Raw genomic sequence first — 17,646 nt, 5'->3', positions numbered from 1 at the left:
TCATCACCTGCAACTCCTTGAGCACTTCCACCAGCGCTGTTTCCGCACCATCCGCAACTTCCACTGGAATGACTTCACTACCAACACTGATGTCCTCGAACAGGTGGAAGTCACCAGCATCGAGGCCATGCTGTTGAAGAAACAGCTGCGCTAGGCAGGGCACATCTCCAGAATGGAGGATCATCGCCTACCCAAGATTGTGCTGTATGGTGAACTCACCACTGGCCACTGTGACAGAGGGGCACCGAAGAAAAGGTATAAGGACTCTCTTAACAAATCCCTTGGTGCCTGTCACATTGACCACCACCAGTGATCTGCTTTAGCCTCTGATCGCGAGGCCTGGAGACACACCATTCACCAGGCTGTCTCCTCCTTCGAGAACTCACGCAGGGCTGGTCTTGAGGACAAAAGGAGATGGAGGAAGAACCGTGACACTACAGGACCAAATCTAGAACAGACTTTCCCTTGTAGTCGCTGCAGCCAGCAGCAGACGTGGACAACCCCCTTCCAAGCCATGATGTGATGAAGATATTTAAGCTGTGAATTTCAATTGAAAACATTTTACACAAAATTCATTATTCATCATTCATCATTAAAAAAAAAAATAATAATAATATTAATCTTCCAAAATTCAGTTCCAAAAAATTACGTTTATTAAAAATTTCATCTTATTCAACAGGTAATATTCAGTCCATTATATTTTGCTTTGCAAATTCGCCTCCAAAAATTCAGTGGTTAAAATCTGGTTGGAAATTCAACCTTGTACATCCTGGCATTGCAGGAAAAGCAGTAGAGTACCGATGCAAAAGCTTCATTTGCTGCTACTAGCCTTCACCACTAGGTGGTGCCATCATGTGTTGATGAAGATCAATCAAGAGCAACAGCAACAGGAAGAGGTCCTCACCAAATAAACCATTATCACAATCTGTGTGTCATCGCATTTGGCTCTCATTAGTAGGGTTATCAAAGTTCCACCTGCACTGTTGTCAGCTGATGGTAGTCAGTTTTTATAAATGAATTAAACTGTAAGATGGGTTTTCACTAATGTGGATCAGCTGTAGGACTGCCAAAGTGACTGAAGAAATGTTAAAAGCAGATGGTATAAAACTGTGCATTTCTTGTCTATTACCACCTTCTGCTACTAATACCAACTACAGAAATAAGTGCAGTTAGAATACCAAAATATGTGGGAGACATATTTTATTTTAAAAACTTATTATGACCTTATTGCAATGCACTATGTAGCACTTGAATGTACTGTATATAGTTTACACAGTGACATTGAACTAGACATTGATAAAAGAGAAAATGCTTAAAGAACGTTTATGTCAGGTTACATCAGATGGTTACAATTTAGATGAAATAGTTACAAATCAGACATATGAAATATGTAGATGAAACCAGTATGCATAATGAAAAGAGTGTAGAAGTCCAGAATATAGAAAGAGAGAGAAAGGGTAAATGGAGATGCCATTGAGGGCAGGAGTCTGGCCTGATGGCCTGTAACCCAGCTGTGCAAAAGCAGAGCCCAGAGAAAAGAGCGAGTCAGAGAAAAAGAGGAAGAGCACAAATTATGATGCTCTTTTATCCTTTCCTTAACCATGAAAACAATAGAATAATAATAAAAAAAGTCTCTTTAGACTTGAGTTGTGTACATTAACCATTAGCCTGAATAGCTCATCATTTTTCCTCTTAAACCTGGAACACTTTGCCCTGACAATTGCCTCAGTCAGATACTGTTGTATGTTAAATTGGAAGATGACATACATAGTAAAGTGGCGTGTCAAACTGAATAAACTGTTTAAATTAATTTGTTTTTTTTATTTTATTTTTATTCATTTATTTTTATTATTATTATTATTATTATTATTATTATTATTATTATTATTATTGTTGTTGTCAGTTTAATTGATTTATCAAAACTGGCAATTGTCCAGATCCTCTCCCTGTTGCACTTGATCTTCATCAACACCCGTTTGCATCACCTAGTGGTGAAGCCTAGTAGCAGAGAGTGACACGGACATTACAGGTGTAGTGTATTTATTTCACATAAAAATTCACAAACCACAGTTCACAGTTGTATTTCACAGTTGTATTCATTCACATGAAAATCTTCCTGCAAGGTTAGTTTATGATTCTTAAAAAAACAAAAAAAAAACAAAAAAACAAAAAAAACTTTACAGAACGTTCTATAGGTTGTCACACAAAAACCTCCCTCCCTGAAACTTTCTGGGAACGCTATAGTTCTAAAAAAAAATAGAACCTAAAGACAAAATTAGGAACTGGTTCCCAAAAAAATATATACAACCAAAAGGTAACCGTATGCAGTGTTGGAGAATAACGGAATACATGTAACAGGAATACGTATTTAAAATACAAAATATAAGTAACTGTATTCCACTACAGTTACAATTTAAATCATTGGTAATTAGAATACAGTTACATTCAAAAAGTATTTTGATTACCGAAGAGATTACTTTGCATTTTATTGTCATTTGTTTCATTTAATATTTAGTCCTTTCAGATGGAAAACATTTATACATATAAATGATGCGATCCAAAGAGCGTTTGAGCAGCGGTGAAACACTTTCTTATGATGTGTTACATTCATACGAGCAGACAGAGAAGTAAGTTTGAAATAAGTTTGGAGCAGAAGAAATAGAAATAAACCTTGTGTAAATTGTCAGCTTTACGCTAAGCTAAAATGCTATTTCTAGCCATTTTACAAGCACGTTACCAGACACGATCATATTTTTTTTATCAAGAAAATACACATTAGATCATATTTTATATTTTTCTAGTAAGACCTTTGATATTAGGGCAAAAACCTTATTTTTGATAATAATTTTTGTATTGTTTTCCTGTAAAAATATCTAAAAATCCTTAAAACAAGATCAGTTTGATTGATCTTGTTTTAGAAACAACACTGCATAAGATATTTAGGTTTTTCAGAGAATGTGTTTTTAACATGTGTATTTTGTCTTACTGTACTGGCAGAGTTTTTATAGTCAAAACAAGTGAAAAAATCTACCAGTGCTGAAGAAGTAATCCAAAGTATTTAGAATACGTTACTGACCTTGAGTAATCTAACGAAATACATTACAAATTACATTTTACAGCATGTATTCTGTAATCTGTAGTGGAATGCATTTCAAAAGTAACCCTCCCAACCCTGACCATATGTTAACTTTAGGGGAATGTTCTTTGTTTGTTGAGTAGATTAGAAAAATCAGATTAGACATTTAAGATACATTATCAACAATTAACAGTTTACATATTTTATAGTACACAGTATAAATGCACAAAATTGGAAAAGCAAACATCAGAACAGCATGACAATTTACACAATATGCCCAGTGATCATAAAATATCTATTAAATGTATGTTTTTTTACCGGAACAGAACATTTGTGAAAGCCAGAGGCAGATAAATGAAGTTGCAGAAGACCCCAGAGCACACAGACACTTTTGGGAACTGATCGTGTTTCATCCTCTTCGTCAAGACATTTGAAAACACCCTTAAGACAAAGCACTTCAGTGACATTTTAAATAAGTTCACAGGGATGCGGGAAGTGGAGGTTTCACGGGAATTTAAATGCAACACAAACTGTTTTATAGGGCTGGCCGATATGACAGTGTAATCTATCGATATAGACAATATCTGACAAATATCCTGATGCCGATATCGACGCTCATTGACAGATGATGTTCCATAATATCAGAAAATGACTAAATGGAGCTGGGAAGTCACCAAATATTCACTCTTATGAAAAATAGTTCTAAATAGTACAAGATAATGGTTCTTTGGCTTGTAACAATAGCAGAACCTTTTTTGGTGCTAAATAGAACACTTTTTTAAAGGTTCTATAAGGAATAATCCTTTAAAAGTATATAGAACCTCAATAGTGCTATATAGAACATATCTGATGCAAGAAGGGTTTTTTTTTTTTACCTCTCTATATATTTGCTAATACAACATTATAGCCTTGATTATGGTTTAACATGAAATCTAAACAAATAAATAAATAAGGCATGTGTGTCAAATAAGTACTTTTATTTTCTATTAAAATTACAAATTGTAGAAAAATTAACAATGCTTTTACAGCAGTCATTAGCTGAATATAATAATGAATTATTGTGATTAAATAATTCCAAATGCATAAATCACTCACATTAATAAATACATCTATAAATACATAATGTGAAAAAGTGTAACGTAGTGCAGGCAGGACAGGCAAGACGAGGATGTAAAGTAGGAACCCAAGTATCCACAGAACTCCACAAAACTTCGGTTGCTCTCCAATGCGCGTCCATGAGGGGAAACAGTTCATGCTGCCTCTCGCATTACATAAGTGTGCTGGCATGTTCAAATGAAAGCAAAACCAATGATGCTTGTGAACAGCATTCTCTTGTTAAAAAATCGAGCTGCACTTACAGTTGTATTGGGTCAGTTCTCGCATGAACATGCCAATGTGCTTACATCACGCGAGAGGCAGCGTAAACTGATTCCCCTCATGGACATGCACTGGAGAGCGACCGGAAGTAAATAGTTATGGTGAAAATGACTTAAATATTGATCTGTTTCTCACACAAAACGATAGTATGGCTTAAGAAGACATTAATTGAACCACTGGAGTCGTATGGATTACTTTTACTATGACTGTCTATGCTTTTTTGGAGCTTTAAAGTGCTGATCACCATCCACTTGCATTGTATGGACCTCCAGATCTGAGATATTCTTCTAAAAATCTTTGTTTGTGTTCTGCTGAAGAAAGAAAGTCATACACATCTGGGATGGCATGAAGGTGAGTAAATGATGAAGCATTTTCATTTTTGGCTGTACTATTCCTTTAAGGCAGGCCTGCTGTTATCAGAGCGGACAATGACTCATACGGCGGGTGGGATGGATACCTGAAATCAGAACATACCTTTTTCAGAACATAATGTCAATATTTTAAAGAAAATTACAAAATGACAGCTCACCACTTGAGTTGGTCACACTTGTATGGTAGAGATCTAAAAAAACATTTTTTTTTTTTAAAAAGACATCTTATGGGTAGGAAATAACCAGTTACAGAAAGTTTTATTTTGTACATTTTAAAATGTAAAGCGCTTAATAGGGACTTGCTCAACATTTTGCAAGAACTTACCCATGTGCTGTGCTGCCTTTATCAAGCAATGACAAAATTGTCTGTTGTCTGATAACAGGTGTAGTTTAATTTGTTTTGTGATTATTATTTAGAGGTTACAAGCACTAAAGTTGGTCCATCAGTCTCATGCCCTGCAGGAAGAGAAAAACAAATATCATAAGCTCTAGGTTCTGTTCATGAAAAAAAAAGAAAAAAAAAAATACCAGGATGCAGGTTTTATTTAGACTATGTAGGGCTACTGTAACAAGGGAGGATTCTTCAAACACAGGTAGGGAACTTTTAATTGACCACTTCTCTGGTTTACCGCTTCACAATAAAACATCAGCTTCACACTAACTCATCAGCTATACACTAACACATCAGCTTCACAATAACACATCAGCTTCACAGTAAGGCTCTCGACCCAGTCTCTCTCTCTCGATCTGGCGCTGGCATGGTCCTTTTATGCCGCTCTCCCCAATCTTACTACAATTAGAGACAGGTGTTAGTCATAAATTGTCTCAGGTGTATGCACCCTTACCGCTCTCTCTCTCCCGACGGACGCTCGACCACGCCCCTGCTGCCACAGCTACATTTCTAATTAAGGTTAAGAAGTAAAGTAATTTATAATTATTGAATGCATAGAGGACAGCAATGAGAAAAGTTATTTTGGGCAATTAGTCATGCAAATGCTACAAAAGTAACAGCTTGGGAAAGCTGTTCCACCACACCGTTTACTGTATACTCAACGTGAATGAGCTGAGAAAATGCAGTCTCCCCAACACAAACAGTTAGAGCTGTAGCGGTAACAAAAGTGTTATAAATAATGACTTCAAATTTGGCCAACCTCTTAAAAAAAATCTCCTTCCTCACATCCCTGATTAGCAGCTGAGAGCAGAATCATGGAGCCAATTGTAATTGAGTCTGCCACACTGACCCTGTTATACTGTGTAAATGCACAAGGTGAGCTCCACAATGCTGCTGCACAGATGTCTGTAAGTGCCAACCCCTGGAATGCTGCCCATGATGTGACCAGACTTCTGGTGGAATGAGCTACCAGGTTTCCTGGAACTGGTAAGTACTGGCTGGAATATACATGTGCAATAGTATCCACTATCCAGTGTGAGAGATGCTGTTTCGAAACTGGCTGACTGGCAGTATTCTTATAGAAACACAAGAATATCAGAATGTGTGAATGTCACAGAGGAGCTTGTAGTGCTTTGACTGGGCACAAGGTGGGAAGATCAAGCCCTGTACCTAAGTAACGTCGGACAGGTTGAAATACTCAGAGTTCAATTACATGATTGACTGTGCAAGAATTAAGCACCTTAGGCAGAAAAGTTGTATTTGGCCAAAGGGAAACTCCCAAGTAATCTGCCTTCTATCTAAGACAGTCTTCACTCACTGATAAAGAATTTAACTCACCAACTCTTTTGGCTGAACAGATAGCAAGAAGGAAAACTGTTTTCACGTTAGGGATTTAAGGTCAGCCCAGTCCAATGGTTCAAACAGGGTTTTGTTCAGAGATTATAGGACTATTGGAAGATCCCATGATGGTGATCTTAAATTTGTCTATCGGCACAGACGGTGTGCCCCTTTGAGGAACTGACACCAAAGTGTGTTTTCCGATAGTCAAGCCCTTAACCAAGACATGACAGTGAGAGATAGTTGCAACATAAACCTTTATCGTGTTGACCTTTCTTCCCGAGCTGACCCTTCTTCCCGAGTCTAAGAGCGACTGATAGAAGCAAAGAACGGAATCAATACCACATTTAGTGGGGTCCAGCTTTCTTTCTTGACACCATATTGAGAACACATGCCATATTTTAAGTAATTTTCCCAAGTGGCAGGTGCTTTGGCACTGTTTATGGTCCTCAGGTTTGCCTCGTCTAACTCCTAAAGGAGAGACTGAGAAGAGGCCAAACCCAGAGCTGTAGTGTGACTGGCTTTGGGTGCCAAACCTGACCTTTCGCCTGAGAGAGAAGGTCTGCTCTCATTGGTATTGGCCATGGGTGGCCCTGGATCAGATGCAGGAGGAATGGGAACCAGTGTCACCTTGGTCATTTTGGGGTGATCAGTAAAATCCTGTAATGGCCCAATGCCACTCGCTTGAGCACATGGGGAATTAAATACAGAGGTGGAAAAGTGTACAATAATCCTCCCGGCCACCTTTGCGACAGTGCATCTAGTTCCAGAGGCCCACCGTGACCACTCAGTGAAATCCACATCTTGCAGTGGGTTGTTTTGGCGGATGCAAATAGGTTGGTGTGGGCTCTGACAAACTGAGCCCATATAAGATGGACCACCTCTGGGTGTAACCGTCACTCCTTTGGAAGTGGTCCGGTCCAAGACAGGAGGTCAGCTGTCTGGATTAGAAGCTTCTTGGTCTCCTGGAGGCAACGCAGTGATCTGGGGTCATCCTGATGATTGATATGATATACCACAAACATGTTGTCTGTCCTTACCAGGAAATGCTTGCCCCATAGAAATGGAAACAGATGTCATAAGGACAGATGGATTGCCCTCAACTCCAGCACACTGATATGCTCCATGGTCCAAGAAAACACCCACGAGCCTCTGACCTTCCTGCCTTCCTAAAGCCCCCCCCCCCACACACACACATTCGTTCAGGGAAGCACCTCTAGTCACCACCATTCTTCTTGCCAGAATGTTCCCTAAAGGGATCCCTTGAGACAGCACCTTCCCATTCCTCCATGGATGCAAAGCCTGGATGCATTTTTGTGTTTTGGATAAATGGGCTCATGAAAATACACGTCCCCGAGGTCTATTGACGTGAACCACTTTACTAGTTTTATGACCTTCAAAATTTGTGCGGTAGTCAACATTTGGAAAGTTAACTCCTTTATGAATGCATTCAGCTGTCTCAGGCCTAAGATGGATTGAAGTCAACCATCTTTCTTCGGCATGAGGAAATAATTTGAATGAAACCCAGTGAGCTGTTCACTAGGGCTTACCTGGGAAATTGCCTTTTTTTGTAACAGAGTCGTGATTTCTTTCGACAAGATTTGTGCCTGGGCTGGGTCCTTGACCGTAGTCATATGGATTCCTGAAAAAGGGACAGGGTGTCACCGAAACTGGATTCTGTACCCATTTTTTTGTTGTAGCGAGTACCCAAGGATCTGAAGTTTTCTCCTCCTAGCTGTCCAGGCATAGCTGGGAACAGATTTCATCAACTCCCCCAAAATTGCTTTGCGGTTCCTCTGTGAGGGCCAGAGTCCCTGGGATTCCACATCCTCTGGGGTACACCTTTAGGTGAGGAATGAGATTGGGCCCCTCGAGTGTATTGCAGAGTTTGTCTGGCAAGCCTGCCTATGTCAAACATCTGAAAACAGCTATTCTGTCTTCTGTCATACTCCCATGAATCCGGACGATTGAAGCGAGGAGGCTGAGGGGGTTTAACACCTCTGTACGGCTGCCTAGCTGCCCTCGAGTGACCAAACGTGTGATGCAACGATTCTCTTCTGTGTAGTGCCTGCTTAGCCTTAGAGTTTGGGTGGAACACACGGCCTGGTAAAACTGGCATGTAGGTTAGTTCCCTCCTGATAGTATCAAGCAGAGAAGTCTTGGCCAAACAGATCTGCCTACGAGTGAGTATTGCCAATGACACAGAGTCCCTTGTAAGTCTGGAGTGTGTAGACAGGGCTGCATTGACCAAACACATATTGTCACGGTCCTCTGGAGTTATGACTCCGCAGTGTGGCCAGAACTATGGCCAGTGCATTACCCTACTGGGCTGCATGTGTGGCTGAATTATAGACCCGATATACTAAATTATCTGGGTTTTTTTTCATATTTCTTCTGGGGACAGTGTGGGTTATCAGTAACTCAATCTGGGCCTAGTGGTGTTAAGGCTGCCATATCGTGTTCTACCGCAGACATGCCACCCATGCCCATTTCTGGAGCATACTGTATTTTAGCAAAATACCTGCAACCAGCATTGAACTGGGGTGCAGCCTTGGGGTTGTTCCAAGCTTTCCTGAGCATCTGTGAATAATCTTCAGTGACAGGAACAGAAAATAAAGTTTGGGGGTGGGAAACACCGGCCCACACCCCTTGCACTGCTGTTGCCGCAGAAATTTTGTACTGTCTATCAAGACCCAAAATGTTTGTGGCACTGAGGATTCTGGGGAGAATGTCAGATTGTGTGTTCCCCAATGGTAACGGAAGATCTGAACTCATCCTCCTGGTCCTCTTCACTCACGTTATGCTCATTACTGCCATAAAGTGAATCATAAACATGAAGAGAAATAATGTCAGGAAGCTCACATTTCTCCTCCTGATATGAAGGGAACTCATTTTCAGAAGAGACTGCAGATGGTACTGTACTCTGCTGTGTACCTACCGCTAGTTTCCGGAGACTAAGATGGTTCACTTTCCCAGCTAGGTCGCTAAGATTTGTAGTTGGGTGTCAGCTTGGGCATCTGTGGCTTTTGACCATTTATCATGGGGAGCACCAGAATACTCAGGTCCGCCATGGGCCTTAGTGGGAGAACGTTCCCTTCTGTGCTTAAGGGAATGCGTATCTGATAATTATCTAGATGACGGGTCTCTTCTGTCACAAGCTACTCACTCAAAAAGTCTAGCTCTTTGCACCCTCTCTTGCAGAGATAAATCGGCTACAGCTGCACATGGCTTTACAATATCCTCTAGTAGATAGGACATACCCAAACATGAAGGACATTCACAGTGGCTATCACAAGGGTGCATAGCGGTACGGCAACAGCTGCACAGTGGTTGCCTCATGGATATAAACCCTTAGTGTATATAAATATAAAGCAATATATGAAATATATAATAACAGAGGACCAGCCAACCAGCTGCATACAGCTGTAAAGAGTATTCAAGAAATGCAAGTCCTAACAAACGGACTGTCTGTAGAGCAGGGTTTACGAGATAAGGCAATAGGTTAGTGTGTGTACTGTACATACGGTAATAGCATACAGCAGCAATAAAGATTCACAAAAATAGAAATCATCAAATCATACAAAAATATTTAAACACCCAGCCACAGCGAACAGAAGCTCTGTGGTGTAGGATTGTACATTTATTTTCTCACGGTCTAAATATCAGCTCAGGAGGGCATACACCTGAGCGAACGCACAGAGGAACAGGTGAAAAAATCCTGTCTGCTGCGGACAGTGGATTCCCGGGAAAATATAGAATTCTCTTTAAAGCTACTACCAATAACAAAAAAGGGTACTCACCATATCCGTATGCTTACCGAAGCATCAGAAGTAAATAGTCCTGCAAAACAAACGTCAAAGTAAACATTAGAGACACACAAGTAAATAGCAGGGTAGTTAATACTCACCCTGCCACTTACCTTAAGATATAGGCACCTGCACTACATCGTGACGGATTAATAGTGAAGATCTTCAAATAAAACAACGCATATACTCAGATTTACCGAACCGGTCTCAGAAGAGAAAGGCAAAGAGGAAGAGGTTGGCAAACCTGGAGGTTCATTTTTGTTTATTTCCTTTTGCTGTGCAGGCTCGCTTTTTTACATGACAGTGTAAAATAGCCCACCAAATAGCGCAGTTTGTGTTATCCTGACTCCCTGTGTTATGGTGGACCATTAAGTTACAAGTGCTAGCTGTCTCACTATTTTCTATCAAAAATTTAACATGTAATATATAGTCAAATGTAGAGTGCATGATCCAGTTTAAACGATTGTTCTAGGCAATATGTTTGTTCGTTCTGCTTCGTGGAGTTTTGACATGTTTTGTATATGTTTTTTACGATGTGGCGAATATGACAATATGACTAACTTGCAATATGTCACTACCAACTTTCAAACCAAACCTACACCCTTAGCTTCACAAATTTGTTACGATTTGTTAAAGAATCGATTTTCAGATATCAGAATTCATGATTTAATTTTTTTTATTTTTTTTACCATTTTATAGATATATATTCAAAGTCAGAGAATAATGTATAATATTCAGGGTCCCACCCTTGGCTACACCCCTGCTGCCAGTTTATTTTAGTGAACTAGTGAAAAAGTTTTAATTATTGATCTATTCCTTACAGACACCTAGCGTTTCGCTTCAGAATACATTAATTAATCAACTGGAGTCGTATGGATAACTTTTATGATGGCTATAAGTACTTTTTGGAGCTTCAAAAATTTGGCACCCATTCACTTGCTTTTTATGGACCTACAGAGCTGAAACATTCTTCTAAAAATCTTTGTTTGTGCTCTGCTAAAGAAAGACAGTTGTACACATCTGGGATCACAACACAGTCAGAAGTGGACATAACATATCTTAGCAATTGTAGACTACACCACAGGTAGAGTGCAACTGTATTATTTTGGTTTGAGCTTTTAAAAGAAGCTTTTTAGCACACATTCAAAAGTAGACTAGCAATACAACTAGCAGAGGGGAAAGGTCTCCCTCAGTTTTCTTTTTCTTCTTCTTCTCTCCATTAACTAACATCTTATGCAGTTTTGTGTTCCTTGCCACAGTCACCCTTGGCGTGCTCACTGGGGGCATAAGACAAATAATTTTTAAAGCATGATTTTCAATCACGTTTTTCTTTTAACTGCTCAAAGAGGACTTAAGGCATTACAGAGATTACAGCATAATTTTATGTTACAGCATAGTTTTCTGTAAAGCTACTTTGAAACTATGTGTGTTGTGAAAAGTGCTATATGAAAAAAAATGACTTGACTTAATGAACATTAGCTGTCTGTCTAAGACTCCAGTTGTGGTTTGCATATTTTAAGATGTTTAGGCAAACAATGTCAGAAGATCATTACAATAACCTTGCTGTTAGCGGAGTATCACACTATTTAATGAACAATAACAGCATACTCATGATTGTAATGGTAGTATGCCCCCTTAAGGATGCATCACTTCCAAGAAGGGTGTAAGAAATTCTAAGTGCTTAACTTCAAGTAATTCAAGTTATTGCAATAAAAGTATATACTGTATACATTGAGTGCTGCTCTGTCACAAGCTAAAAGAAAGTATGTCTACACATACATGAAAAAAAAAAATTCACATAGCAATATAGAGTATTTAAATGCTAAAATACTCATTTGCAGCAATTGTTGCTGAAGAAAAGCAATATTGCCCTGGAAAATAACCCTCTGGTGAGACAAAATAATGCTTGAGTTTCACACCGGTACTTGGCATGCTGAGTAGGATTGGCGTGTTTGGCTAACTCTTTCTAAAAATTAAATGGACAATGAAATTCATAATGATGACGCAGTGTGCATTATGCATTTTTCAACATCTTGTGGAAATTTAATGGATGTTAAATAATAGTCAGTTATTAAAGCTTTCATTTTCTCATTATTCCTAATAAAACAGCATTTCTATCTAATCATAATATTTAACAAATGTTCGGAAAATATGTCATTGAGTAATATTATTAAAAGTGAAACACTGCTTAATATTTCACAGTATTCACATTCACTGAAGGACACAGACATTTCATGAAAGGTCTTTACACTCAGTAAAAAAAAAAAAGACTCTTTATTGGATAAACACTGATCTGATAATAGTTTTGCAAACAGCAATGAGCATAAGAACAGGGTCACAGGTTATCGAGTATAAATGTTGACTATATACTTATATGAGCAACCAGTAAGAAATTAATAAATGGAAAATGTATAAAAAGCTTTACAATGAAACCAGACCTTCAAAAGGCCCTAACAAATGAGTGTTATGCTTGATAAATATATGCACATTGGACATTGTTATCCAATGAGATATGAAAAATAATAAATATGAGGGAAAAAAAGAAATCTTTTGAATTCTAGTCATTTAACTGAAAGTAAATGGGAATGTAGAAGTTTACTTTTTATTGAAACGTTGTATCCCAAGCAATGTTTAATTAACCTCAGTTTAAGTTACTTGAGATGAAAAGTGTTAAAACTGACTTCAAGATCCTTAACTCTTAGAGATAATATTTGGATACAACTGACTGTATTTGCACTATGCACTATTTATGGTTGAAAATGTTTGGAACTGGAACTAGTTCTATGAAGTTGGGATTCCACTGCCAATGGGAGGAGTGGAAAGAGGTGGCAGAAGAAGACTCTTGAGTTTCACTGACATGGCTGCAATCTCTGGGTCCTGAGTTTCATACATCTTCACTAGTCGGGCAAATCTGAGAACACCTGAAAGCCCAAACACATCAGTTAGAATGGTGATTTAAAAAAAAAAAAAAAAACATTTTTATGCCATTAATTGCAGTGGTGGATTGCATATTCCTTCTCACCCTCTCCCTCATTGTTGAAGCCGTATGCTTTGATGACTTCCTGCTGGATTTGGGTGGCCACAGGCAGCACTAGCTGCAGCATCTTGCCCATGTCGTTGCAGGCGCTCTCTCTGGCTTCCTCCATGCGGGCTGCATTCTCAGGCACAGAGAACGCCTGGATCACCTCACTCAGAACAACTGCAATGAATGAGACAATGGATTGGCTGAGTCCAAGTCGTGCCATGACCACTGATTGTATACAGTAAGAACGGATATCTCACCTCGCGCTTGCTCTACAGTGAGTGTGGGCTGCTGTGCTGGGGCAGAGGCCATACTGGCTCACGCCACGGTGGAGATTTACAACCGATGTCTGTGATAGCAATTCTGAGGAGTTAAAACAATGCTGATGTGACATTCTATAGGATGATTTACGCATGATAGGCCTACACCGATCAATGAAGACCACAACCTGAGTTTGATTGCCCCAACATCCCCAACATGAGAACTACTGGCGGTTGTTTACCACTGGTACCAGGCAACAGACAAATTTGCAATTTTGTGAGTTGGTTTCACCACCAAAAAATGCCAAACAACACTTTGCAATACATATTAAAGGGAAAGTTCACCCAAAAATTCTCTCATCATTTGCTCACCCTCATGCCATCCCAGATGAGTATGACTTTCTTTCTTCAGGAGAACACAAAATAAGATTTTAGAAGAATATCTCAGCTCTGTAGGTCCATACAATGCAAGAGAATGGTAACCAAAACTTTGAAGCTCCAAAAATCACATAAAGGGAGCATAAAAGTAACCCATAAGACTCCAGTGGTTAAATCCATGTCTTCTGCAGCAATCCAATCAGTTTTGGGAGAGAACAGACCAAAATGTAACTCCATTTTCACTACAAACCTTGACATCAACAGTCTCCTTGGCAATCATGATTTGAAGCTCGATTACACTTTCTAGTGCCATCTAGCGCTCTGCGCATGCATCAAGCACTAGGAAGTGTAACTGAACTTGAAATCATGATTGTGCCTACAGACTGCAGTGGCAAGAGTTACATATTTTTCTCTTCTAACCCAAAACCAATCGGATTGCTTCAAAAGACATAGATTAAACCACTGGAGTCTTATGGGTTACATTTATGCTGCCTTTATGTCCTTTTTGAAGCTTCATAGTTTTGATCACTATTCACTTGCATTGTCTGGACCTACAGAGCTGAAATATTCTTCTAAAAATCTTAATTTGTGTTCAGCAGATTAAAGAAAGCCATACACATCTGGGATGGCATGAGGGTGAGTAAATGATGAGAGAATTTTCAAAAACCTCAAAATGTTTATAAATGTTGTTCATCTGTGGCCTTGTGTTTTCGTTGTCGTAATATTTTAAATAAACATTACGTTTATGCGACCACCTTTGTTATTGTTTGCAGTTAACTGAAATCAATGTATTCTGGAAGTGCCTTGCTATTTATTTAGTATAAATAGCAAGGTATATAAGGGGGAAAAAAGAAAAAAAGAGGAGAGTATAAATTAAAATATACTAAATAAATAGCAAGGCACTTCCAGAATACATTGATTTCAATTAAATGCAAACAATGCGCATCACTGAATGTGTGTATTATATTCGTATGTATGACAATGAGAGCTTTGCTGGTTTAACTGTCATCTTCATGCAACGTTTGTTCTGTCCAGCGTGACGCCACTGGTTAATCGTTCTCTCAAACCTTAACAGGCAAATATATTGTACACCTAAATAATTTTTTGATGCACTTACGTCGTTTTCCCAGTGCCTGTTCACAGCCTCCTCTGTGACACGCACAAACTTCCGGCCGGTGCAGCCATAAAAGTGACCGTAAGAAACAAAAACAGAGAATAAGCGGAACGTGAACGTGACCGGATTTATCACATGATATATGGTACTTTTCTCAGCGCTGACTAGGCTGGACTAATCACAGAGAATTGTGATTACTGTAAAATACATTTATAAAAATCATTTTAAAGTTATTGGTTGGTCGGGTTCTAATTTGTATGTCAGGTACCAATATTTTGAATTAATCCATGTAAAAGCATTCAAGTTTTTATTTTTTTTATAAATGTTTCCAGCGAGCCTAAAACGCCCAGAAATTTGTATGCGGCTCAATGGAGGATTCGGCTTTCTGAGCCGTCAAGCGCCTCCTGGAGGAGAACAGGTGTGTTCAATTTACATTTGCCGACGGATGCATTTAGTTACAGTGGGAAGCAAAAACGGAAGTCATGTATGTCTTGATATGTGAACGTGGCAATTTAAATAAAATTGATTTCTGATTATTACTATTATTATTTTCGGTTATGAAATATGGAGCGTAAACTGGCAGAATTCAGAGCCCGAAAGAAAGCCCAGACTGAAGCGAAGAAACCTGCCGATTCAGAGATCCAGAGCGAGATGAAAGTCACAGGCGATCATTCACCAGCTGTGTGTGGTGACACACCAGAGCTGAAGCCCATCATCACCTGCCCTCAAATACCACACACAGAGGTGTAAACATACACTTTATGTATGCTTATGTACGCAGAATTATTTTAGTTGCTATACTTTGTTTTTAGATTAAACAATGCATTCATACAAACATGTTAATACAATAACAAATAAACCTCATCTAACAATTTGCTCTACTTTTAGGTTGGCAGTGCCAGTGACGGCTTGCTGGACAGAAGTTCTGGCCGTTGGTTTCAGTGTTTGGCTCTTACCCATCTTACCCTATTTAAAGTGCTGCTATGGCTGGTACTGTTGGGTCTTTTCTCAGAACTTGAGTTTGGCCTGCCATTTTTCCTCATATCTTTATTCTACTGGCTCTATGAGGGTCTTCGAAGCCCAAAGGCACGGCAACCTGGTGAAATGAGTGCCTACTCTGTGTTTAACCCTGACTGTCAGCCTATCCTGGGAACTTTGACAGCCGAACAGCTGGAGGGAGAGATGGGATACAGGCCAATGGCCAACAGATAACTGAACATGTACTGTATGAAAGGCAGGGCCATAACCAACAGGACACACCTTCGTGCTGCCACAATATTTGGATTAGTGGTCAACTGAAATGTGTCTTTCAATGGTTTATTCTTAAATTGTTACATTTGGTTACTTTAATAAAGTGAAATGTAAGGGAATCAGTGTTATTGCTGTTGTTGAATAATAAATGATGAACAAGTCAAAAACTTCGACATACTTGGCTGACTTTGTTTCTCGTGGTCTTAAAAACCTTTTTGATCTAAAATTAATTCTGCGGAAAAATATTGATTTATGAATTTTGATTTGATTAGTCTTAATATTCATTTATATGCTGTGGGGTTGATATGTTGGTTGACATATTGAGGCCAGCATTTTAACTTTAGATCATTTATCTAAAAAGTTTCTAAAGGGTAAAAAGTTTACATTTCAAGTACAAAAACATTCACAACTGCATGTGTGTGAAGATGTATTTCATGCTCTTAATTTGACATTAATCATATTCATTAATTTATTAGAAAATTGCTAAAATGTGTATTTTGCTACTGCTAACACAACAAGTAGGTTTACTAAATTGGAATAACAATGTGAGGCCTAATTGAGACACTTGTAGGGAGCACTAATGGTTTAAATGAACTTTTCTCAAAAGTTAAGAAAAGATAACTAATTAGAGGGATAGTTCACCCAAAAATATAAAATCTCTCATGATTTATTCACCCTCATGCCATACCAGATGTGTGTGATTTTCTTTCTTCTGCAGAACACAAGATTTTTAGAGAACTTTGAAGCTACAAAAAGCACAAAGTCAGAATAAAAGTAATCCATATGACTCCAGTGGTTAAATCCATGTCTTTAGAAGTAATATAATAGGTGTGGGTGAAAAACAGATCAACATATAAATCTTTTTTTACTATAAATATCCACTTTTAGTTCACGTCCATATTTTTCTTCTTTTGTACTTTGGCTATTTGCATTCGTCATGCATATCGCCATCTACTGGTCGGTCTGGTCAAAGGTGGAGATATATATATATATATATATATATATATATATATATAAAAGGACATAAATATTCATCTGTTTCTCTGTTTGTCAGCTGAACATTATTGCTAAATAAACATCTTCAATGTGACACAATATCACCCTCACAGAGTTTATTTTAGCAACCGGAGGACTGCATATTATCCCTTACTCATCCATTTAAAAAAAAAAAAAAAAGTATTTTGCTTACCCGCACTTTTCTTTTATCATAATTTGTTATGACTAATTTGAGGTAGGAAAAACAGAGATTTTTTTCATCACCA

At 38.6% G+C, this 17,646-nt stretch overlaps 2 protein-coding genes across 2 annotated transcripts; one reads left to right on the top strand and one right to left on the bottom strand.

Moving 5' to 3' along the window:
* Positions 1-12,610: 12,610 nt before the first annotated feature.
* Positions 12,611-15,229, bottom strand: grcc10 (gene rich cluster, C10 gene). The gene is made up of 4 exons (XM_051655515.1): positions 15,137-15,229; positions 13,642-13,744; positions 13,382-13,558; positions 12,611-13,280 (listed from the first exon to the last, which is right to left on the bottom strand). Exons 2-4 carry the CDS (start codon positions 13,691-13,693, stop codon positions 13,141-13,143), a joined length of 369 nt encoding a protein of 122 aa, XP_051511475.1. The 5' UTR covers positions 13,694-13,744; positions 15,137-15,229; the 3' UTR covers positions 12,611-13,140.
* A 329-nt stretch (positions 15,230-15,558) lies between these two features.
* LOC127416262 (SAYSvFN domain-containing protein 1-like) lies at positions 15,559-16,554 on the top strand. The gene is made up of 2 exons (XM_051655512.1): positions 15,559-15,877; positions 16,022-16,554. Exons 1-2 carry the CDS (start codon positions 15,698-15,700, stop codon positions 16,343-16,345), a joined length of 504 nt encoding a protein of 167 aa, XP_051511472.1. The 5' UTR covers positions 15,559-15,697; the 3' UTR covers positions 16,346-16,554.
* The last annotated feature ends 1,092 nt before the right edge of the window (positions 16,555-17,646 follow it).

The sequence above is a fragment of the Myxocyprinus asiaticus genome, chromosome 25 (genome assembly GCF_019703515.2).
Source record: "Myxocyprinus asiaticus isolate MX2 ecotype Aquarium Trade chromosome 25, UBuf_Myxa_2, whole genome shotgun sequence".
NCBI lineage: Eukaryota > Metazoa > Chordata > Actinopteri > Cypriniformes > Catostomidae > Myxocyprinus > Myxocyprinus asiaticus.
The sequence above is the reverse complement of the archived record's forward strand: the minus strand, read 5'-3'. Positions and strand labels throughout refer to the sequence as shown.

What these genes read in the sequence shown, in the direction of transcription:
- grcc10 (XM_051655515.1), bottom strand. Translation starts at nt 13,693, where the DNA reads ATGGCCTCTGCCCCAGCACAGCAGCCCACACTCACTGTAGAGCAAGCG. An exon ending in CACTGTAGAGCAAGCGCGAG is followed by an intron (nt 13,559 to 13,641) that starts GTGAGATATCCG and finishes CATTCATTGCAG; the next exon opens with TTGTTCTGAGTGAGGTGATC. An exon ending in CTTCAACAATGAGGGAGAGG is followed by an intron (nt 13,281 to 13,381) that starts GTGAGAAGGAAT and finishes TTGGGCTTTCAG; the next exon opens with GTGTTCTCAGATTTGCCCGA.
- LOC127416262 (XM_051655512.1), top strand. Translation starts at nt 15,698, where the DNA reads ATGGAGCGTAAACTGGCAGAATTCAGAGCCCGAAAGAAAGCCCAGACT. An exon ending in CTCAAATACCACACACAGAG is followed by an intron (nt 15,878 to 16,021) that starts GTGTAAACATAC and finishes CTCTACTTTTAG; the next exon opens with GTTGGCAGTGCCAGTGACGG.